Source organism: Salvelinus fontinalis, chromosome 16 (genome assembly GCF_029448725.1).
Source record: "Salvelinus fontinalis isolate EN_2023a chromosome 16, ASM2944872v1, whole genome shotgun sequence".
In the NCBI taxonomy this organism is placed as follows: domain Eukaryota; kingdom Metazoa; phylum Chordata; class Actinopteri; order Salmoniformes; family Salmonidae; genus Salvelinus; species Salvelinus fontinalis.
The window spans coordinates 42,828,411-42,853,646 of record NC_074680.1 but is presented as its reverse complement, the minus strand read 5'-3'; the positions used below and the strand labels follow the sequence as shown (position 1 = coordinate 42,853,646).

The following is a 25,236-nucleotide window of genomic DNA, read 5'->3' as shown; positions in this document are numbered from 1 at the left end:
AACTCGTTTCTGGCATTTCTTCTCCTCTGACACTTTTACGGATAACTCCTGCCAGGGCTAATCCAGTCTCATTCATCACCCGTAGAGTTATCAAGGAATGGCTTATGGAGACCATTAAAATCGTTACTGCACCATAACAGTTCCTCCACTCCATCCAGATTTGACTCATAAAGATATTCTAGGCCTATTTATTAAGATTCCATGTTTCAGCACAATCGCTATAGTTATAAAACCCAAGGGGACCTCTAGCAGATCTCTGTCTCTTTGGTACATTTTGTCATTGGTGTGTTGTACTCTAACAGGAGTCGTCCTTCCTGTCTAGCCTGCTGACCCTGCGCTATCTCAGAATCTTTTTTAATTCGTCTCTCCATCTCACTAACTGTATATTCATTTGTTTGTTGATTTGGTGTCAACTGAAACGTCAAATGTCAATATTGATCCAAATATAGTTTTGGACAGTTGATAGTTTCATGCCTACCTCTTTAATTTGCAGAGATAGAGGGAGGTGGGATGAGGAGGTGGGATGAGGAGGTGAGATGAGGAGGTGGGATGAGGAGGTGGGATGAGAAGGTGAGATGAGGAGGTGAGATGAGGTAAGATGAGAAGGTGAGATGAGGTGAGATGAGGAGGTGAGTTTACCTCACCCCACTGAGGGAGGGGTTTGAGTTTACCTCACCCCATTGAGGGAGGGGTTTGAGTTTACCTCACCCCACTGAGGGAGGGGTTTGAGTTTACCTCACCCCATTGAGGGAGGGGTTTGAGTGTCCCTCACCCCATTGAGGGAGGGGTTTGAGTTTACCTCACCCCATTGAGGGAGGGGTTTGAGTTTACCTCACCCCACTGAGGGAGGGGTTTGAGTTTACCTCACCCCACTGAGGGAGGGGTTTGAGTTTACCTCACCCCACTGAGGGAGGGGTTTGAGTTTACCTCACCCCACTGAGGGAGGGGTTTGAGTTTACCTCACCCCACTGAGGGAGGGTTCAATTCAAATCACAGAGCCTAGAGGGAGAGGCTATGTCCAGTATGTCTGGTTGTCAAAATGTGTATTATGACTTTTTATTACAATTGTTTTATTAAAATGTTTATTGTTTTTATTTTAATCAAAGGTCATGCTGCTACCCGCATGGTCATTCCCCCCCACCCCCTCAATAGTCTTTACCTCCACCCCAATGGTCATGCTTCTACCTGCATTGTCATTCCCCCCCCCCCCCCCCCTCAATAGTCTTTACCTCCACCCCAATGGTCATGCTGCTACCTGCATAGTCATCCCCCCCCCCCCCCCCCTCAATAGTCTTTACCTCCACCCCAATGGTCATGCTGCTACCTGCATAGTCATTCCCCCCCCCCCCCCTCAATAGTCTTTACCTCCACCCCAATGGTCATGCTGCTACCTGCATAGTCATTCCCCCCCCCCCTCAATAGTCTTTACCTCCACCCCAATGGTCATGTATTTATTCATCACTGCCACAGTTGTTATTATGTATACATTGCTTTTTCTATCTACGTATATATAGTTGTTTTTTATGACATTTTCATAATGTTACTTCACTTAGTCCTGCATGTTGGAGGTCAAAGCCTAAGATTTTCACTGTACCCTGAAATCACACCTGTAACCCTGTACATGTGACTCCTAAACTCTCTGAATCTCTGAATGTGAGAGGAGCGGAAACTCAACGTTGAATTAAGTTTGTTTGAACAGAGCGGATGTCATTTGGGCTGTAGTGGGTTTTCATGTATGGCCTCGTGTATGGTCTCATGTATGGCCTCATGTATGGTCTCATGTATGGCCTCATGTATGGCCTCGTGTATGGCCTCATGTATGGTCTCTCATGTATGGTCTCATGTATGGTTTCTCATGTATGGCCTCATGTATGGTCTCTCATGTATGGTCTCATGTATGGCCTCATGTATGGCCTCATGTATGGTCTCATGTATGGCCTCATGTATGGCCTCATGTATGGCCTCATGTATGGTCTCTCATGTATTGTCTCATGTATGGTCTCTCATGTATGGCCTAATGCATGGGCTCATGTTTGGCCTCATGTATGGCCTCATGTATGGTCTCATGTATGGCCTCATGTATGGCCTCATGTATGGTCTCATGTATGGTCTCATGTATGGCCTCATGTTTGGCCTCATGTATGGCCTCATGTATGGCCTCATGTCTGGCCTCATGTATGGCCTCATGTATGGTCTCATGTATGGTCTCATGTATGGTCTCATGTATGGTCTCATGTATGGCCTCATGTATGGCCTCATGTATGGCCTCATGTATGGCCTCATGTATGGTCTCATGTATGGCCTCATGTATGGCCTCATGTATGGTCTCATGTATGGTCTCTCTTGTATGGTCTCATGTATGGCCTCATGTATGATCTCATGTATGGTCTCTCATGTATGGTCTCTCATGTATGGTCTCTTTTGTATGGTCTGTCGTGTATGTCCTCATGTATGGCCTCATGTATGGTCTGCGTTGTATGTCCTCATGTATGGCCTCATGTATGGTCTGTCGTGTATGTCCTCATGTATGGCCTCATGTATGGTCTCTCATGTATGGCCTCATGTATGGTGTCTCATGTATGGCCTCATGTATGGTCTCATGTGTGGTCTCTCATGTATGGCCTCATGTATGGCCTCATGTATGGCCTCATGTATGGCCTCATGTATGGTCTCTCATGTATGGCCTCATGTATGGTCTCTCATGTATGGCCTCATGACGGAATTGCACGGCGTGGCTAAAAACAGACCTCCATCTTCTGCTAGCTTGCTACCCATGACTAGCTGTCTGAATCACGAAGCTAGCACCAGTTAGCAAACACAATTCTACAACTCACAACCTCTCTTTCGCCACCGCCATCCGGCTTGGATTCTCTGTCGACACGACCACGTCTGGTCTGCAGACAAATACCCCATCCGCTGTGCCCTCAACCGGCCTCCGTCTGAGCAGACCCCCTCCGTCTGAGCAGACCACCCCCCCGGGCTACTAACTTTAAACGCCGCGGGTTAGCTTAGTGGAGGCCTCACTACTCCATCTACGGCTGCCCCCTGGACACTATGATCACTTGGCTACATAGCTGATGCCTGCTTGACTGTCCATTAATTCACGGTACTCCATTCTGTTTATTTGTGTTTTATCTGTCGGCTCTGTGCCTTAACTCAGGATCTGTGTGTAGTTAATCCGACCCTCTCTGCCCAGTCGTCGCCATTTTTACCTTCTGTTGCTGTGTTAGCTGACTAGCTGCTGTTATCTCACCTGCTGTTTTAGCTAGCTCTCCCAATCATGACCTGCAATCACTTTATGCCTTATTGTATGTCTCTCTCAAATATCAATATGCCTTGCATACTGTTGTTCAGGCTAGTTATCATTGTTTTGGTTTGCAATGGACCCCGTAGTTCCACTCTCCGTACCTCTAATACCTCCTTTGTCCCACCCCCCACACATGCGGTGACCTCACCCATTGAGACCAGCATGTCCAGAGATACAACCTCTCTTATCATCACCCAGTGCCTGGGCTTGCCTCCGCTGTACCCGTGCCCCACCATACCCTGGTCTGCACATTATGCCCCGAATCTATTCTACCACGCCCATAAATCTGCTCCTTTTATTCCTTGTCCCCAACGCTCTAGGCGACCAGTTTTGATAGCCTTTAGCCGCACCCTCATCCTACTACTCCTCTGTTCCTCGGGTGATGTGGAGGTAAACCCAGGCCCTGCATGTCCCCAGTCACCCTCATTTGTTGACTTCTGTGATCGAAAAAGCCTTGGCCTCATGCATGTCAACATCAGAAGCCTCCTCCCTAAGTTTGCCTTACTCACCGCTTTAGCACACTCTGCCAACCCTGATGTTCTTGCCGTGTCTGAATCCTGGCTTAGGAAGGCCACCAAAAACTCTGAGATTTCCATACCCAACTATAACACTTTCCGTCAAGATAGAACTGCCAAAGGGGGAGGAGTTGCAATCTACTGCAGAGATAGCCTGCAAAGTTCTGTCATACTTTCCAAGTCTATGCCCAAACAGTTCGAACTTCTAATTTTAAAAATTAATCTCTCCAGAAATAAGTCTCTCACTGTTGCCGCCTGCTACCGACCCCCCTCAGCTCCCAGCTGTGCCCTGGACACCATCTGTGAATTGATCGCTCCCCATCTAGCTTCAGAGTTTGTTCTGTTAGGTGACCTAAACTGGGATATGCTTAACACCCCGGCAGTCCTACAATCTAAGCTTGATGCCCTCAATCTCACACAAATCATCAAGGAACCCACCAGGTACAACCCTAAATCCGTAAACATGGGCACCCTAATAGACATTATCCTGACCAACTTGCCCTCCAAATACACCTCTGCTGTCTTCAATCAAGATCTCAGCGATCACTGCCTCATTGCCTGTATCCGCCACGGGTCCACGGTCAAACGACCACCCCTCATCACTGTCAAACGCTCCCTGAAACACTTCTGCGAGCAGGCCTTTCTAATCGACCTGGCCCGGGTACCCTGGAAGGATATTGACCTCATCCCGTCAGTTGAGGATGCCTGGTCATTCTTTAAAAGTTACTTCCTCACCATATTAGACAAGCATGCTCCGTTCAAAAAATGCAGAACCAAGAACAGATATAGCCCTTGGTTCACTCCAGACCTGACTGCCCTTGACCAGCACAAAAACATCCTGTGGCGAACTGCAATAGCATCGAAGAGCCCCCGTGATATGCAACTGTTCAGGGAAGTCAGGAACCAATACACGCAGTCAGTCAGGAAAGCAAAGGCCAGCTTTTTCAAGCAGAAATTTGCATCCTGTAGCTCTAACTCCAAAAAGTTCTGGGATACTGTAAAGTCTATGGAAAACAAGAGCACCTCCTCCCAGCTGCCCACTGCACTGAGGCTAGATAACACGGTCACCACTGATAAGTCCGTGATAATCGAAAACTTCAACAAACATTTCTCAATGGCTGGCCATGCCTTCCACCTGGCGACTCCAGCCTTGGCCAACAGCCCCGCCCCCCCCGCTGCTACTCGCCCAAGCCTCCCCAGCTTCTCCTTTACCCATATCCAGATAGCAGATGTTCTGAAAAAGCTGGAAAACCTGGACCCATACAAATCAGCTGGGCTTGACAATCTGGACCCCCTATTTCTGAAACTGTCCGCCGCCATTGTCGCACCCCCTATTACCAGCCTGTTCAACCTCTCCTTCGTATCATCTGAGATCCCCAAGGATTGGAAAGCTGCCGCTGTCATCCCCCTCTTCAAAGGGGGAGACACCCTGGACCCAAACTGTTACAGACCTATATCCATCCTGCCCTGCCTAGCTAAGGTCTTTGAAAGCCAAGTCAACAAACAGATCACTGACCATCTCGAATCCCACCGTACCTTCTCCGCTGTGCAATCCGGTTTCCGAGCCGGTCACGGGTGCACCTCAGCCACGCTCAAGGTACTAAACGATATCATAACCGCCATCGATAAAAGACATTACTGTGCAGCCGTCTTCATCGACCTGGCCAAGGCTTTCGACTCTGTCAATCACCATATTCTTATCGGCAGACTCAATAGCCTCGGTTTTTCTAATGACTGCCTTGCCTGGTTCACCAACTACTTTGCAGACAGAGTTCAGTGTGTCAAATCAGAGGGCATGTTGTCCGGTCCTCTGGCAGTCTCTATGGGGGTACCACAGGGTTCAATTCTCGGGCCGACTCTTTTCTCTGTATACATCAATGATGTTGCTCTTGCTGCGGGCGATTCCCTGATCCACCTCTACGCAGACGACACCATTCTGTATACTTCCGGCCCTTCCCTGGACACTGTGCTATCTAACCTCCAAACGAGCTTCAATGCCATACAACACTCCTTCCGTGGCCTCCAACTGCTCTTAAATGCTAGTAAAACCAAATGCATGCTTTTCAACCGTTCGCTGCCTGCACCCGCACGCCCGACTAGCATCACCACCCTGGACGGTTCCGACCTAGAATATGTGGACATCTATAAGTACCTAGGTGTCTGGCTAGACTGCAAACTCTCCTTCCAGACTCATATCAAACATCTCCAATCCAAAATCAAATCTAGAGTCGGCTTTCTATTCCGGAACAAAGCCTCCTTCACTCACGCCGCCAAACTTACCCTAGTAAAACTGACTATCCTACCGATTCTCGACTTCGGCGATGTCATCTACAAAATAGCTTCCAATACTCTACTCAGCAAACTGGATGCAGTTTATCACAGTGCCATCCGTTTTGTTACTAAAGCACCTTATACGACCCACCACTGCGACCTGCATGCCCTAGTCGGCTGGCCCTCGCTACATGTTCGTCGTCAGACCCACTGGCTCCAGGTCATCTACAAGGCTATGGTAGGTAAAGTGCCGCCTTATCTCAGTTCACTGGTCACGATGGCTACACCCACCCGTAGCACGCGCTCCAGCAGGTGTATCTCACTGATCATCCCTAAAGCCAAAACCTCATTTGGACGCCTTTCCTTCCAGTTCTCTGCTGCCTGCGACTGGAACGAATTGCAAAAATCTCTGAAGTTGGAGACTTTTATCTCCCTCAACAACTTTAAAAATCTGCTATCCGAGCAGCTAACCGATCGCTGCAGCTGTACATAGTCCATCTGTAAACTACCCACCCAATTTACCTACCTCACCCCCATACTGCTTTTATTTGTTTACTTTTCTGCTCTTTTGCACACCAGTATCTCTTCTTGCACATGATCATCTGATGATTTATCACTCCAGTGTTAATCTGCTAAATTGTAATTATTCGATTTATTGCCTACCCCATGCCTTTTGCACACATTGTATATAGATTCTCTTTTTCCTACCATGTTATTGACTTGTTTATTGTTTACTCCATGTGTAACTCTGTGTTGTTGTCTGTTCACACTGATATGCTTTATCATGGCCAGGTCGCAGTTGCAAATGAGAACTTGTTCTCAACTAGCCTACCTGGTTAAATAAAGGTGAAATAAAATAAAAAAATACATGTATGGTCTCTCGTGTTTGGTCTCTCGTGTATGGCCTCATGTATGGTCTCTCATGTATGTCCTCATGAATGGTCTCTCATGTATGTCCTCTCGTGTTTGGTCTCCCGTGTTTGGCCTCTCATAAATGGCATCTTGTGTTTGTCCTCTCATGTATGGCCTCTCATGTATGGCCTCTCGTGTATGGCCTCTCATGTATGGCCTCTCGTGTATGGTCTCTCATGTATGGCCTCTCATGTATGTCCTCGTGGTATGGCCTCTCATGTGTGGCCTCTCATGTATGGCCTCGTGTATGGCCTCTCATGTATGTCCTCTCATGTATGTCCTCACGTATGGCCTCACGTATGGTCTCATGTATGCGCTCATGTATGGCCTCATGTATGGCCTCATGTATGGCCTCATGTATGGTCTCATGTATGGTCTCATGTATGGTCTCATGTATGGTCTCATGTATGGCCTCATGTATGGTCTCTCATGTATGGTCTCTCATGTATGGTCTCTCATGTATGGTCTCATGTATGGCCTCATGTATGGTCTCATGTATGGCCTCATGTATGGTCTCTCATGTATGGTCTCATGTATGGTCTCATGTATGGTCTCATGTATGGTCTCATGTATGGTCTCATGTATGGCCTCATGTATGGTCTCATGTATGGTCTCATGTATGGTCTCATGTATGGTCTCATGTATGGTCTCTCATGTATGGTCTCATGTATGGTCTCATGTATGGTCTCATGTATGGTCTCATGTATGGCCTCATGTATGGTCTCATGTATGGTCTCATGTATGGCCTCATGTATGGTCTCATGTATGGTCTCTCATGTATGGTTTCATGTATGTTCTCTCATGTATGGTCTCATGTATGGCCTCATGTATGGCCTCATGTGTGGCCTCATGTATGACCTCTCATGTATGGTCTCTAATGTATGGTCTCTAATGTATGGTCTCTAATGTATGGTCTCTCATGTATGGTCTCTAATGTATGGTCTCTCATGTATGGCCTCTCGTTAAAACAAGCTTGTATTCATTCCCCATTTCCCTTTCTATCACCAAAACAAAATGTGCCCGCGTAGTAATGTACACCACAAGTTTTCCCCCACACTAGTGTCAGACTGTATCTCACCTCCCTCCCTCTACATAACCCCAGACTGTATCTCACCTCCCTCTACATAACCCCAGACTGTATCTCACCTCCCTCCCTCTACATAACCCCAGACTGTATCTCACCTCCCTCCCTCTACATAACCCCAGACTATATCTCACCTCCCTCTACATAACCCCAGACTGTATCTCACCTCCCTCTACATAACCCCAGACTGTATCTCACCTCCCTCTACATAACCCCAGACTGTATCTCACCTCCCTCTACATAACCCCAGACTGTATCTCACCTCCCTCTACATAATCCCAGACTGTATCTCACCTCCATCCCTCTACATAACCACAGACTGTATCTCACCTCCCTCTACATAACCCCAGACTGTATCTCACCTCCCTCCCTCTACATAACCCCAGACTGTATCTCACCTCCCTCTACATAACCCCAGACTGTATCTCACCTCCTTCTACATAACCCCAGACTGTATCTCACCTCCCTCTACATAACCCCAGACTGTATCTCACCTCCCTCTACATAATCCCAGACTGTATCTCACCTCCCTCCCTCTACATAACCCCAGACTGTATCTCACCTCCCTCCCTCTACATAACCCCAGACTATATCTCACCTCCCTCTACATAACCCCAGACTGTATCTCACCTCCCTCTACATAACCCCAGACTGTATCTCACCTCCCTCTACATAACCCCAGACTGTATCTCACCTCCCTCCCTCTACATAACCCCAGACTATATCTCACCTCCCTCTACATAACCCCAGACTGTATCTCACCTCCCTCTACATAACCCCAGACTGTATCTCACCTCCTTCTACATAACCCCAGACTATATCTCACCTCCCTCTACATAACCCCAGACTGTATCTCACCTCCCTCTACATAACCCCAGACTATATCTCACCTCCCTCTACATAACCCCAGACTGTATCTCACCTCCCTCCCTCTACATAACCCCAGACTATATCTCACCTCCCTCTACATAACCCCAGACTGTATCTCACCTCCCTCTACATAACCCCAGACTGTATCTCACCTCCTTCTACATAACCCCAGACTATATCTCACCTCCCTCTACATAACCCCAGACTGTATCTCACCTCCCTCTACATAACCCCAGACTATATCTCACCTCCCTCTACATAACCCCAGACTGTATCTCACCTCCCTCTACATAACCCCAGACTGTATCTCACCTCCCTCTACATAACCCCAGACTGTATCTCACCTCCCTCTACATAACCCCAGACTATATCTCACCTCCCTCTACATAACCCCAGACTATATCTCACCTCCCTCTACATAACCCCAGACTGTATCTCCCTCAGTGGGCGTTTCCCAAGCTGTCTCTCCTCTCTACCTGTTCCTTCCCTCCCACTCAGTTGTGAAGACAGTCGCTTAGCTCAGGGTGGGTACCCTTCCTCTGCCGTGCTCATTAAGTATTGTGGAGCGTGGAGGTAATGGATGAGCTCTAACATCTGGTGCGACTCGCTGGCCTGGCTGGGTCTTTAGTTAAAACAACACTTGTAACAGATACCAAGGTAAGACCCAAGTGCAGACTGTGTGAAATAGCAATGTTTATTGTAACGGGGCAGGCAAATGGCAGTGGTCGATAATCCAGAGTAGAGGCCAAGGTACTTGCTGGCAGGCAGGCTCATTGTCAGGCAGAGAGGTCAGGCGGGCTGGTACAGGGTCAGGACAGGCAAGGGTCAAAAACCAGGAGGACGAGAAAAGAGAAACTGGAAAAAGCAGGCGTTGAAACACAAACCACTGGTAGGCTTGAACAAACAAGACTAACTGGCAACAGACAGACAGAAAACACAGGTATAAATACACATTGGTTAAAGGGGAAGATGGGTGACACCGGGAGGGGGGTGGAGACGATCACAAAGACAGGTGAAACAGATCAGGCCGTGACAACTTGCCATAACTTTTACTGCCTCTGAAACCCGGATCCGGGATCCCCCCCCCCCCACACTGATTAGCATCGCTAGCATAGCGTCACATTTAAATAGTAGCATCTAAATATCATTAAATCACAAGTCCAAGACACCTAATGAAAGATACAGATCTTGTGAATCAAGTCACCATTTCAGATTTTTAAAATGTTTTACAGGGAAGACAAAATATGTAAATCTATTAGCTAACCATGTTAGCAAAAGACACCCTTTTTCTTTGTCCACCATTTTTTCTCAACACCAGTAGCTATCACCAATTCGGCTAAACTAAGATATTGATAGCCACTAACCAAGAAAAAAGCTCATCAGATGACAGTCTAATAACATATTTATGGTATAGGATAGGTTTTGTTAGAAAAATGTGCATATTTCAGGTATAAATCATAGTTTGCCATTGCAGCCACCAACACAAATCTCACCAAAGCGACTAGAATTACTATAGAGAGCAACGTGTATGACCAATTTACTCATCATAAAACATTTCATAAAAATAGACAAAGCACAGCAATGGAAAGACACAGATCTTGTGATTTCAGACAACATTTCAGATTTTCTAAGCGTTTTACAGCGAAAACACAATAAATCGATAAGTTAGCATACCACATGTGCAAACGTCACCCCAGCATGAATTCAAGCCAAAGGGAGCGATATCGTTATCATCGCCAAAAGATATACATTTTTTCACTAACCTTTTCAGAATTCTTCAGATGACACTCCTGTAACATCACATTACAACATACATATATTGTTTGTTCGAAAATGTGCATATTTAGCCATAAAAAAACGTGGTTATACAATGAAAATAGTAGCAAATCAAGCCTGAACATGTCGGACGCCATCTTTCATAGTGATCTAGTTTAATCGAAAGCTAATCATATACTTGACTAAAAAATACAGGGTTGACAGGAATCGAAAGACAAATTAGTTCTTAATGCAATCGCTGATTTACATTTCTAAAATTATCCTTACTGTGCAATACAGGGTTCACCAAGCGAAGCTATAGCAAACAAAATGGCGGATTATGCGTTTACAATATTTCGACAGAACAACGATTTATCATATTAAATATTACTTACTATGAGGTGATTTTCCATCAGATTCTTGGGCAATGCATCGTTTCTTGGATCTAATCTTCTTTTGGTCGAAAGATGTCCTCTGTCCGTCGAAATGACCACTAACGTTCGACCGGGACCCCAAAACGTGCCCGGTGCTTGAAAGTGCATAACAAAGCAATGCCTCAAAATCGCACTAAAAGGATCTAAATTGCTATAAAACGGTTCAGATTAACTACGTTATGATGTTTCTAACTCCTATATCGAATTAAATTACAGACAGATACATTTCACGTTGATAACCGAGCCTCTGAAAATGGCGTCCCGAGGTCCTCTTCTGCGTAATGGCATGAGTCGAAAGGGGGGCTACCTTCACTCCTTCGCCTTTTATAACCTCTGAGAGCTACGCAGAAAGCCCATTCCACTTCTCATTGGTTACTGACATCCAGGGGAAGGCGGGTGCAGTTCATGTCGTTCCATAGGATATACAGAGACTTCCAAAACTGATCTGAAATCAGAGCTTCGCTCTCAGACCATCGCAGTACCTGTCATGGATTTCGCTGTAGAAAGAGTTCTGGGTCACCCACAGACAAAATTCCAACGGCTATAGAAACTAGAAAGTGTTTTCTATCCAATAGAATTAATAATATGCATATTGTAAGATCAAGAATTGAGCACGAGGCAGTTTAATTTGGTGACACCCAGAAATAAAAAATGCTAATTGCGCCACCTATTGGCAAAAGGTTAATTAATATTTTGATCACAGGAGCCTATGAGGGGAGGCGTTATTAGGAGGTGCAGGGGTGTCTTTGATGTCAGGTTTCCCTTCCGACCCAGAGATAAGATGTCTGGCGGGGGGGAGGGGGCATTTTTGTTTCTGCATTGTGGGTCGTGTCTGTTTGGATAAACAGCTTGTGATTTGCTTAGTTAGGTGGACCATTGATATAATAGCTTTCAACAAACTGCCGCTAACTGAAGTGTCTTCATGGGAGTCTATTTGTCTAAATGCAGGTGAAAACTGTTGTGTCGCTGGTAGGCTTTTCTTCTCAGTACTCTAGCGTGCACTTTCTCCATCACAAGATAATGGATTTAGCCTAGAGGATTTAATGTTGCGTGTTGTTTATTATTTGGTGCCAAGGCTGTGTGCCAAAGTGCCATGTCCAACACAATGGTCTATTTACTCTGTGAGGTCATGTACTGTAAGTAGTGAAATAGTTTGCTGCTGTTTAACAACTGAAGTAATGCTAAAACATGTCCTGGTTTTCTCTGGAAATGGCTTCCGTCTTTGATCGTCTAAATAAAGCGGCTACAGAGTCTTCAGGCCTCATTTCCTCAAAAGGAATCCATTCCACAGTGAAAATGGCACTTGGCTGGAATGTGTGCCTCAGGCCCAAGTCCAGTGCTGATAGGACAAGAATGAGCCGAGGGTAATTTGACCCATAGAATTACATACAGGATTTCTATGATTTGACCTCACAATAGGTCAACTGTCAGGTGGAGCCTGGGTGAACATAAACATTTGCAATAAGATAATAAATTACATTCATCTGACTTGCCTGGGTCAAAAACACATGTCATATAGTGATTTAACTATTCCAATTTTATTGTACTGGAAAAACTACATTAGAGTGCAGCTCAAGTATATTGGAAGTATATATATAGTAGATGTCGGAAGTTTACAAACTATAGTTTTTGCAAGTCGGTTAGGACATCTACTTTGTGCGTTACAAGTAATTTTTCCAACAATTGTTTACAGACAGATTATTTCACTTATAATTCACTGTATCACAATTCCAGTGGGTCAGAAGTTTACATACACAAAGTTGACTGTGCCTTTAAACATCTTGGAAAATCACTGAAAATTATGTCATGGCTTTAGAAGCTTCTGATAGGCTAATTGACATCATTTGAGTCAGTTGGAGGTGTACCCGTGGATCTATTTCAAGGCCCAGCTTCAAACTCAGTGCCTCTTTGCTTGACATCATGGGAAAATCTAAAGAAATCAGCCAAGACCACAGAAAAACAGTTGTGGACCTCCATAAGTTTGGTTCATCCTTAGGAGAAATGTCCAAATGCCTGAAGGTACCACATTCATCTGATCAAACAATAGTACGCAAGTTTAAACACCATGGGACCACGCAGCTGTCATACCACTCAGGAAGGAGACGCGTTCTGTCTCCTAGAGATGAACGTACTTTGGTGCGAAAAGTGCAAATCAATCCCAGAACAACAGCAAAGGACCTTGTGAAGATGCTGGAGGAAACAGGTACAAAAGTATATCTATATCCACAGTAAAAAAGAGCGCTATATCGACATAACCTGAAAGGTCGCTCAGCAAGGAAGAAGCCACTGGCCCAAAACTGCCATAAAAAAGCCAGACTACGGTTTGCAACTGCACATGGGGATAAAGATCGTACTTTTTGGAGAAATGTCCTCTTGTCTGATGAAACAAAAATAGAACTGTTTGGCCATAATGACCATCGTTATGTTTGGAGGAAAAAGTGGGAAAATTGCAAACCTAAGAACACCATCCCAACCGTGAAGCACGGGGGTGGCAGCATCATGTTGTGGGGGTGCCTTGCTGCAGGAGGGACTGGTTCACTTCACAAAATAGATGCATCATGAGGTAGGACTATTCTGTGGACATATTGAAGCAACATCATCGATTTATGGTTTTTGAAGAAACTTTAAAAGTTCTGTATTGACTTCATGTCTTAAAGTAATGATGGACTGTCATTTCTTTTTGCTTATTTGAGCTGTTCTTGCCATAATATGGACTTGGTCTTTTACCAAATAGGGCTATCTTCTGTATACCACCCCTACCTCGTCACAACACATCTGATTGGCTCAAATGCATTAAGAAGGAAAGAAATTCCACATATTAACTTTTAACAAGGCACACCTGTTAATTGAAATGCATTCCAGGTGACTACCACATGAAGCTGGTTGAGAGAATGCCAAATGAGTGGCAGACCACGTGTAACAACACCTGCACAGGATCAGTACATGCGGACAACACACCACCTGCGGGACAGGTACAGGATGACAACAACAACTTCCCGAGTAACACCAGGAACGCACAATCCCTCAAACAGTGCTCAGACTGTCCGCAATAGGCTGAGAGAGGCTGGACTGAGGGCTTGTAGGCCTGTTGTAAGGCAGGTCCTCACCAGACATCACTGGCAACAACGTCGCCTATGGGCACAAACCCACCATTGCTGGACCAGACAGGACTGGCAAAAAGTGCTCTTCACTGATGAGTTGAGGTTTTGTCTCTCCAGGGGTGATGGTCGGATTTGCGTTTAACGTTGAAGGAATGAGCGTTACACCGAGTCCTGTACTCTGGAGCGAGATCGATTTGGAGGTGGAGGGTCCGTCATGGTCTGGGGCGGTGTGTCACAGCATCATCAGACTGAGTTTGTTGTCATTGCAGGCAAACTTAATACTGTGCGTTACAGGGAAGACATCCTCCTCCCTCATGTGGTTGCCTTCCTGCAGGCTCATCCTGACATGACCTTCCAGGTTGACAATACCACCAGCCATACTGCTCGTTCTGTGCGTGATTTCCTGAAAGACAGGTATGTCAGTGTTCTGCCATGGCCAGCGAAAAGCCCGGATCTCAATCCCATTGAGCACATCTGGGACCTGTTGGATCAGAGGGTGAGCGCTAGGGCCATGCTGGAAGTGTTGGGTAATATCTCACAGCAAGAATTGGCAAATCTGGTGCAGTCCATGAGGAGGAGATGCACTGCAGTACTTAATGCAGCTGGTGGCTACACCAGATACTGACTGTAACTATTGATTTTGACACCCCCTTTGTTCAGGGACACATTATTCCATTTCTGTTAGTCACACGTCTATGGAACTTGTTCAGTTTATGACTCAGTTGTTGAATCTTGTTATGTTCATACAAATATTTACACATGTTAATTTTGCTGAAAATAAACGCAGTTGACAGTGAGAGGACATTTCTTTTTTTGCTGACTTTATATATATATATTCTTCCAATATTTTTGAGCTGCACTTGAATGTAGTTTTTCCAATACACTAGAACTGGAATAGTCTCAAAACTCCAAGCTCAATCACTATTTGACACGTGTTTTTGACCCAGGCAGGTCAGATTAATATAATTTATTATCTTATGGCAAATGTTTATGTTCACCCAGGCTCCACCTGACAGTTGACCTATTGTGATGTCAAATCATAGAAATTCTGTATGTAATTCTATGGGTCAAATTACACTCCGCTCATTTTGTCCTATCACCACTGGACCTGGGCCTGAGGCACACATTCTAGCCAAGTGCCATTTTCACTCTGGAATGGATTCCTTTTGAGGAAATGAGGCCTGAAGACTCTGTAGCCGCTTTATTCAGAGGATCAAAGACGGAAGCCATTTCCAGTCGACCAGGGCCTTATTGAGTATGCAGAGAACATGTTGTAGCCCAGAGCCAGAGAGGGAGCGGAGCGGCTAGCGCTGGCTGGCTGGCTCTGATATATTCCGCCTGGCCATGGCTAAACCCACACACTCCCCAGCATCACTCCACTTTGCAGACAGAGAGCTAATTGGAGATGATCTCACAGATAAGTGCTCCAGACGGCACTCTTTCCCTCCCTCCCTCCCTCCCTCCCTCCCTCCCTCCCTCCCTCCCTCTCTTACTCACTTGCCATTCACTCTCTTCTTTTGTCTCATCTCTCTGTCCCCTCTCGCTCTCTTTCGCTAAGGCCCGAAAGTGCTCAACAATGTTCATCTCCTTGATGCTCCCTCAACTCCCGCTCCTTCTCTCTCTCTCTCTCTCTCTCTCTCTCGCTCCTTCTCTCTTTCTCTCTCGCTCCTTCTCTCTCTCTCCCTCTCTCGTGCCCTCTTTATCTCCAATCGAATTTAAAGCATAACCCTTTATCACAATCCTGCCATTTCACAGGAAATACCAATTCCAGATGCAAAATTAGCTTTCTGATAATGTTTGACGATAGCTTTGCCTGACACTCCCTGTCTCTAAATGTTATATTTGATTGTCACGCTGCAATGAAACTCAGTCTATCCTGTATCTTCTCAGTATTATTGGAGTCTGTTTCACTCATTTTGCCTGACTAAGTGTATGCTGGGGTTGCTTTTATTGTGTCTTGACTACACCTTTAAATGTCCTAGGTATCTGGAGAGTCTTCATATTAATAACATCTCTAGTTTCTCTGTTGTGTTTTCTATATTAGGTTCTAACCTCCCCCTCCCTTTTCTCTTTGGTTTATCATTATCGTTGAGTTCTAACACCTGTTCTCTGTTCCATTGCAGCGCGGGAGGAGAATGTGGCCACGTTCCGCGGCTCTGAGTACTTCTGCTACGACCTGTCCCAGAACCCTATCCAGTCCTCCAGCGACGAGATCACGCTCTCCTTCAAGACGTGGCAGCGCAATGGCCTGATCCTCCACACGGGGAAGTCTGCTGACTACGTCAACCTGGCCCTGAAGGACGGAGCCATGTCCCTGGTCATCAACCTGGGCTCCGGGGCCTTCGAGGCCATCGTGGAGCCTGTCAACGGGAAGTTCAATGACAATACCTGGCACGACGTCAAGGTCATGCGCAACCTCAGACAGGTAATAGTGGTTAGGGAGGGTGAGACAGGTAATTGTGGCTAGGGAGGGTGAGATAGGAACTTTTGGCTAGGGAGGGTGAGACAGGAAATTGTGGCTAGGGAGGGTGAGACAGGAAATTGTGGCTAGGGAGGGTGAGACAGGACATTGAGGCTAAGGAGGGTGAGACAGGAAATTGAGGCTAGGGGGTGTGATACAGGAACTTGAGAATAGGGAGGGTGAGACAGGTAATATTGGCTAGGGAGGGTGAGACAGGTAATATTGGCTAGGGAGGGTGAGACAGGTAATATTGGCTAGGGAGGGTGAGACAGGTAATAATGGCTAGGGAGGGTGAGACAGGTAATAATGGCTAGGGAGGGTGAGACAAGAAATTGTGGCTAGGGAGGGTGAGACAGGTAATAGTGGCTAGGGAGGGTGAGGCAGGAAATTGTGGCTAGGGAGGGTGAGACAGGAAATTGTGTCTAGGGAGCGTGAGACAGGTAATTTTGGCTAGGGAGCGTGAGACAGGAAATTTTGGCAAGGGCGGGTGAGACAGGAAATTGTGGATATGGAGGGTGAGACAGGGCATTTTGGCTAGGGAGGGTGAGACAGGAAATTGTGGCTAGGGAGGGTGAGACAGGACATTGAGGCTAGGGAGGGTGAGACAGGAGATTGTGGCTAGGGGGTGTGAGACAGGAACTTGAGAATAGGGAGGGTGAGACAGGTAATAATGGCTAGGGAGGGTGAGACAGGTAATAGTGGCTAGGGAGGGTGAGACAAGTAATAGTGGCTAGGGAGGGTGAGACAGGAAATTGAGGCTAGGGAGGGTGAGACAGGAAATTGAGGCAAGGGAGGGTGAGACAGGAAATTGAGGCTAGGGAGGGTGAGACAGGACATTGTGGCTAGGGAGGGTGAGACAGGTAATAGTGGCTAGGGAGGGTGAGACAGGAAATTGAGGCTAGGGAGGGTGAGACAGGAAATTGAGGCTAGGGAGGGTGAGACAGGAAATTGAGGCTAGGGAGGGTGAGACAGGTAATTGAGGCTAGGGAGGGTGAGACAGGTAATTGTGGCTAGGGAGGGTGAGACAGGAAATTGTGGCTAGGGAGGGTGAGACAGGTAATTGTGGCTAGGGAGGGTGAGACAGGTAATTGTGGCTAGGGAGGGTGAGACAGGTAATTGTGGCTAGGGAGGGTGAGACAGGTATTTGTGGCTAGGGAGGGTGAGACAGGAAATTGTGGCTAGGGAGGGTGAGACAGGAAATTGAGGCTAGGGAGGGTGAGACAGGTAATTGTGGCTAGGGAGGGTGAGACAGGTAATAGTGGCTAGGGAGGGTGAGACAGGTAATTGTGGCTAGGGAGGGTGAGACAGGTAATTGTGGCTAGGGAGGGTGAGACAGGTATTTGTGGCTATGGAGGGTGAGACAGGAAATTGTGGCTAGGGAGGGTGAGACAGGAAATTGAGGCTAGGGAGGGTGAGACAGGTAATTGTGGCTAGGGAGGGTGCTAACACGTATAACACATATATAAACACAGATTTATGTATACATTTATATATATATGTAAAAGTATATGCAGGATAACTGATACTAGGTGAAAGACCCGTCCGTATATGTTTAGTTTTTAATCTTAATTGGGTTCCGTTCCTAAATAGTTTTTATCGATCGTCATACATTCTCCTGTTCTTTTAGTTTGTTGATCATAGTTGGAAAAGTCCACAAGAATTCCTACAGTTTGTTTGATTATGTTTTCTTCTTCTTAAGACAATCTATATTTTTAATCGCAATGACTTACTATGTAGTAAAAACAATGTTTATTTCATGCCTACTTTGACTTACTTTCCCGTGTTTTCTGAATTCCAAGAGCACCATTTTCCTGTCTGTTTTTCCTCTGTCCATCAAGGCTCACTGTTTGCCTTGAGCAGAACCCCCACTATTCTCTGTCTCTCTCTGTCTCTCTCTGTCTCTCTCTGTCTCTCTCTGTCTCTCTCTGTCTCTCTCTGTCTCTCTCTGTCTCTCTCTGTCTCTCTCTGTCTCTCTCTGTCTCTCTCTGTCTCTCTCTGTCTCTCTGTCTCTCTGTCTCTCTCTCTCTCTCTCTCTGTCTCTCTGTCTCTCTGTCTCTCTCTCTGTCTCTGTCTCTGTCTCTGTCTCTGTCTCTGTCTCTGTCTCTGTCTCTCTCTCTCCCAGAAGCCATCACACATTTGATATGTTCAGGAGACTGCTTCTCTCTCTCTCTATCTCTCCCTGATCGTGGCTGCTGGCAGAGGGAAGCTCCAGTCAACCACAAAGGCTCCTGTTTACTCTCGACTTATCTCAGTTCAGCTGTAAAATCGCCCAGAAATCCGCATTCTGAAATATGCTAATAGTCTAGGTCTTGTTCCCTTTCCCCTCCTCAGTGAGAGTGGATGGAGGGAGGTTTCTGGCTCTAGGTGAGGGGGCCAAAGATAGACTAGGACAATGGATTTCAACTATGAGATGTAGGGAATTTGTACACTGCTCAAAAAAATAAAGAGAACACTTAAACAACACAATGTAACTCCAAGTCAATCACACTTCTGTGAAAACAAACTGTCCACTTAGGAAGCAACACTGATTGACAATAAATTTCACATGCTGTTGTGCAAATGGAATAGACAAAAGGTGGAAATTATAGGCAATTAGCAAGACACCCCCCAAAACAGGAGTGATTCTGCAGGTGGTGACCACAGACCACTTCTCAGTTCCTATGCTTCATGGCTGATGTTTTGGTCACTTTTGAATGCTGGCGGTGCTCTCACTCTAGTGGTAGCAAGAGACGGAGTCTACAACCCACACAAGTGGCTCAGGTAGTGCAGTTCATCCAGGATGGCACATCAATGCGAACTGTGGCAAAAAGGTTTGCTGTGTCTGTCAGCGTAGTGTCCAGAGCATGCAGGCGCTACCAGGAGACAGGCCAGTACATCAGGAGACGTGGAGGAGGCCGTAGGAGGGCAACAACCCAGCAGCAGGACCGATACCTCCGCCTTTGTGCAAGGAGGTGCACTGCCAGCGCCCTGCAAAATGACCTCCAGCAGGCCACAAATGTGCATGTGTCTGCTCAAACGGTCAGAAACAGACTCCATGAGGGTGGTATGAGGGCCCGACGTCCACAGGTGGGGGTTGTGCTTACAGCCCAACACTGTGCAGGATGTTTGGCATTTGCCAGAGAACACCAAGATTGGCAAATTCGCCACTGGCGCCCTGTGCTCTTCACAGATGAAAGCAGGTTCACACTGAGCACATGAGCACATGTGACAGACGTGACAGAGTCTGGAGACGCCGTGGAGAACGTTCTGCTGCCTGCAACATCCTCCAGCATGACCGGTTTGGCGATGGGTCAGTCATGTTGTGGGGTGGCATTTCTTTGTGGGGCCGCACAGCCCTCCATGTGCTCGCCAGAGGTAGCCTGACTGCCATTAGGTACCGAGATGAGATCCTCAGACCCCTTGTGAGACCATATGCTGACACATGCACATTTGTGGCCTGCTGGAGGTCATTTTGCAGGGCGCTGGCAGTGCACCTCCTTGCACAAAGGCGGAGGTAGCGGTCCTGCTGCTGGGTTGTTGCCCTCCTACGGCCTCGTCCACGTCTCCTGATGTACTGGCCTGTCTCCTGGTAGCGCCTGCATGCTCTGGACACTACGCTGACAGACACAGCAAACCTTTTTGCCACAGTTCGCGTTGATGTGCCATCCTGGATGAACTGCACTACCTGACCCACTTGTGTGGGTTGTAGACTCCGTCTCATGCTACCACTAGAGTGAGAGCACCGCCAGCATTCAAAAGTGACCAAAACATCAGCCAGGAAGCATAGGAACTGAGAAGTGGTCTGTGGTCACCACCTGCAGAATCACTCCTGTTTTGGGGGGTGTCTTGCTAATTGCCTATAATTTCCACCTTTTGTCTATTCCATTTGCACAACAGCATGTGAAATTTATTGTCAATCGGTGTTGCTTCCTAAGTGGACAGTTTGATTTCACAGAAGTGTGATTGACTTGGAGTTACATTGTGTTGTTTAAGTGTTCCCTTTATTTTTTTGAGCAGTGTAGTTAGATTATAATTTGTAACAATTTAAATTTAGACTATATTTTGTAACATACGTTAATGTCAGATGTTGTTTTTGACATTTAATTTGATTTTTTTTTTTATATTACTATGACTAAGGTTCATCCCTCTACCTATGGAATAGTTTGGATTTACACATTGAGTTATAGTCCATAGAGTGTCAGCCAGTCTTTCTCTTTCTCAATCACTCTCTCTGTCGTATCTCCCTGGGGACAAGATTTTGTAGAAAACGACGTCTAACCACTCATGGAATGAATCATTGTCCTACTGACCGTTGCCAAACCAGCTATTGTACTAACAACACCCAATCCAAAGGCTTCATCGTTCTTCATTCATATTGTTTATTTTGTTTTTTTAATTAATTAACAACCCCTCTGGTTCACTATTTATTTTCATTTCTTCCCCCCTTTTCCTCAAAGCAATCAGGCATTGGACACGCTATGGTAAACTCCATAGTCTGGTATATATCATTCCTATTTTCCTTTGAGGTTTTCTGTGTTCTCCTTCCTTCCTTCCCCCTCCTCCTCTCCCCTATTCCATCCCCCTTTATTCCCTCCCTTTCTTCCTTCCCCCTCTTACCTCCCCCTCTTTATTCCCTCCCTTTCTTCCCTCCCCCTTTTACCTCCCCCTCTTTATTCCCTCCCTTTCTTCCTTCCCCCTTTTACCTCCCCCTCTTTATTTCCTCCCTTTCTTCCTTCCCCCTCTTACCTCCCCCTCTTTATTCCCTCCCTTTCTTCCTTCCCCCTTTTACCTCCCCCTCTTTATTCCCTCCCTTTCTTCCTTCCCCCTCTTACCTCCCCCTCTTTATTCCCTCCCTTTCTTCCTTCCCCCTCTTACCTCCCCCTCTTTATTCCCTCCCTTTCTTCCTTCCCCCTTTTACCTCCCCCTCTTTATTCCCTCCCTTTCTTCCTTCCCCCTCTTACCTCCCCCTCTTTATTCCCTCCCTTTCTTCCTTCCCCCTTTTACCTCCCCCTCTTTATTCCCTCCCTTTCTTCCTTCCCCCTCTTACCCCCCCTTTATTCCCTCCCTTTCTTCCTTCCCCTCTTCCCTCCACTCTTTATTTCCCATCTTCCCTCCCTCTCTTTATTCCCTCAATTTCTTCCTTCCCCCTCTTACCTCCCCCTCTTTATTCCCTCCCTTTCTTCCTTCCCCCTTTTACCTCCCTCTCTTTATTCCCTCAATTTCTTCCTTCCCCCTCTTACCTCCCCCTCTTCCTTCTCCTCTTCCTTTTTTATGATTCTTCATTCTAGACACCATTCTCCAAAAAAATTGGAAATGTGTTTGGTGTTTCTTGGCTATCTTTATATTTGATTTTTCTCCCCCTGTCCCTCCCTCCCTCCCTCCCTCCCTCCCTCCCTCATCTTCCTGTTTCTCACAATAGCTCCTCTCCTCCTGCTTTTCTACTTCTTCCTCTCTTCCAAAGCCCTCCAGATCTAGTCTTTCTTTTGGGATATACTGTTTGACTAAAGCCTCCATGCATTCCCTATCTTTTGGCTGATGACTGTTGACCAAACTGCCAGCAGCTTTTCCACAACTGCAACTACAACAAAATAGGAAAGGAAAGCCCACAAGGTCACCAATGGGAGGTCTGACAGTTGTTCCCAGTAGACAGTGGCGCATGACATGCCCAAACCTCTCCCCTTCGCCCTCCATTCTCACACCATTCTCATCCTTTGCTTTCCTGAAAACCTACCTAACACCCAACTCTCACCTGCCATTCAAGCTGTCATTTGCGTGCACTGCATGTTAGTGTGGTGATTGCGACGCTACACCTGCCTTGAACCCACCCCCCCTCTCATGACTTTTGGTGTGGTCTGAGTGTGTAGTGCTTGGCCTTTGGTATGTTCCATCCAGCTAACTTAGAGGGGTGGGCCTCACTTTGTGTTTGCACCCCCATTCACTCAACTCATTTTGTATTTAGACAGTATCTCACTGCAAAATGGATATGATATGTAATACTCCTCATGTGTGGAATTAGCAGCACATCCCTATGCTTGTCAATGTCTCAATAAACCACCTATCAGTTGAACTCAAAATAAAACAAGCACAATCAATTTGTCCGTGGTGTCGTTGGCATCTTACTCACCATTCAAACCTAACCAAATTCCAAATCCCCTAAGAAATCACATATTCTAACCTGCATTCAAAGTTAAAGAAAATATACTGTTGATATATTTTCTCTACCTGACCTTGTTGAACCTAAGAGTTGAAGTACGTGACATAATCAATGAGGAATCCAGTGACACGGTCCTGGTTTTGGGACTGGGAGGAATCCAGTGACACGGTCCTGGTTTTGGGAGGAATCCAGTGACACGGTCCTGGTTTTGAGACTGGGAGGAATCCAGTGACACGGTCCTGGTTTTGAGACTGGGAGGAAACCAGTGACACGGTCCTGGTTTTGGGAGGAATCCAGTGACACGGTCCTGGTTTTGAGACTGGGAGGAATCCAGTGACACGGTCCTGGTTTTGAGACTGGGAGGAATCCAGTGACACGGTCCTGGTTTTGAGACTGGGAGGAATCCAGTGACACGGTCCTGGTTTTGGGACTGGGAGGAATCCAGTGACACGGTCCTGGTTTTGAGACTGGGAGGAATCCAGTGACACGGTCCTGGTTTTGAGAGGAATCCAGTGACACGGTCCTGGTTTTGAGAGGAATCCAGTGACACGGTCCTGGTTTTGAGACTGGGCCACACACCTGAAGACATTACTCTCACAACTGAGACTATATCCAGACTAAAACCCCTGACAAACCTAGTCCCTGGTACATAAAGAGGAACCTTAGCCAATTCCTAACCAACCCCAAGATGGTCATGAGTGGACTTTCCCCTTCCTGGTTCTTCCCGTTGTCTAGGTGACGTTATCGGTTGACGGTATCCTGACGACCACGGGCTACACCCAGGAGGACTACACCATGCTGGGATCCGATGACTTCTTCTACGTGGGTGGAAGCCCCAGTACCGCTGACTTGCCTGGATCTCCTGTCAGCAACAACTTCATGGGCTGCCTCAAAGAGGTGAGACCGCTAGCCGTATGTACGTTTTAGATTTGGAAAGGAAAAAGCACAAACACTCGCTCTCAATTACTAAAACATATTACTGCTTAACGTAATTCGTTATTCCAAAAATATTTTACTGCTCAGCAAAGAGCTGCACCTTTTCCTTTTCAATGATTATCAAATTGTTTGGTTGCCCGTCGACTCAAGACGGTTGAGTTTCTTTCCATTTCTACATTTCCGTTTGATTAATTTAGCAGAATCTCTTAGAAACCAGTGTTTCTAAAACGTCTGGTCAGGACTACCTTGTCCAGCGGGGTACGGTTCAAGCTTAGGTTGAAAGTTTGGGGACTGATACTATGCTACACTGTGTGTTCGCTAAAAGGTTACTTGTAAAAAGAGAGCGTTTTGCAATGTTTATTATGCTCTCTGGGTCTCGTGAAATCAAGACTGAATTCAATAAAGCCCATCTGGTTTTGAAGGAGGGAGACACAATCTTTCCAGATCTTCTTGGAGACGTCTGATCAAATTCACTGTGGTTAAACCCCCGACATCAAACTGTTGCAGGGGTATTTCATTTAGTTTTTTAATTGTTGGTAAATAATTTGTTTGCGGCTGAGGACATCTAGCAGTGGCTTGGTTGCAGAGGCTCGGGTGAAGAGATGTGATTGTTTGAATTTGCAGCTGGGTCCAACGTGATAATAGGAAGCAAAGAGACCGTTTAAAAAGTGTCTGTTTCATTGAGTCCGTTTTGCTTCGAGTTATTTTGATTAGATGCTGACATTCAGCCCATTTTAAACAGCGCCACCGTTGCCCTCTGAGCAAACACACACACAGAAACACACACGCAGAAACACACACACAGAAACACACACGCAGAAACACACACGCAGAAACACACACGCAGAAACACACACACAGAAACACACACGCAGAAACACACACGCAGAAACACACACGCAGAAACACACACGCAGAAACACACGCGCAGAAACAGACACGCAGAAACAGACGCACCGAAACAGAAACACCGAAACAGACGCACCGAAACAGACACACACAGAGAAACAGACGCACGCAGAGAAACAGACGCACGCAGAGAAACAGACGCACGCAGAGAAACAGACGCACGCAGAGAAACAGACGCACGCAGAGAAACAGACGCACGCAGAGAAACAGACGCACGCAGAGAAACAGACGCACGCAGAGAAACAGACGCACGCAGAGAAACAGACGCACGCAGAGAAACAGACGCACGCAGAGAAACACACAGAAACACACACACAGAAACACACACACACATAAACACACACACACACACATAAACACACACACACACACATAGTAAGACACACAGAAACACACACATAGTAAGACACACAGAAACACACACATAGTAAGACACACAGAAACACACACATAGTAAGACACACAGAAACACACACATAGTAAGACACACAGAAACACACACATAGTAAGACACACATAGTAAGACACACATAGTAAGACACACATAG

At 46.4% G+C, this 25,236-nt stretch overlaps 1 protein-coding gene across 1 annotated transcript in view; it reads left to right on the top strand.

The window, feature by feature from the left end:
- The window catches only part of LOC129813206 (neurexin-3a-like), a 789,442-nt gene that overhangs the window by 154,066 nt on the left and 610,140 nt on the right, over positions 1-25,236 (top strand). Inside the window, exons 6-7 of the mRNA XM_055865477.1 lie at positions 16,373-16,674; positions 23,579-23,740. Coding sequence (XP_055721452.1) covers positions 16,373-16,674; positions 23,579-23,740 — 464 coding nt within the window. The remainder of the gene's footprint in view (positions 1-16,372; positions 16,675-23,578; positions 23,741-25,236) is intronic.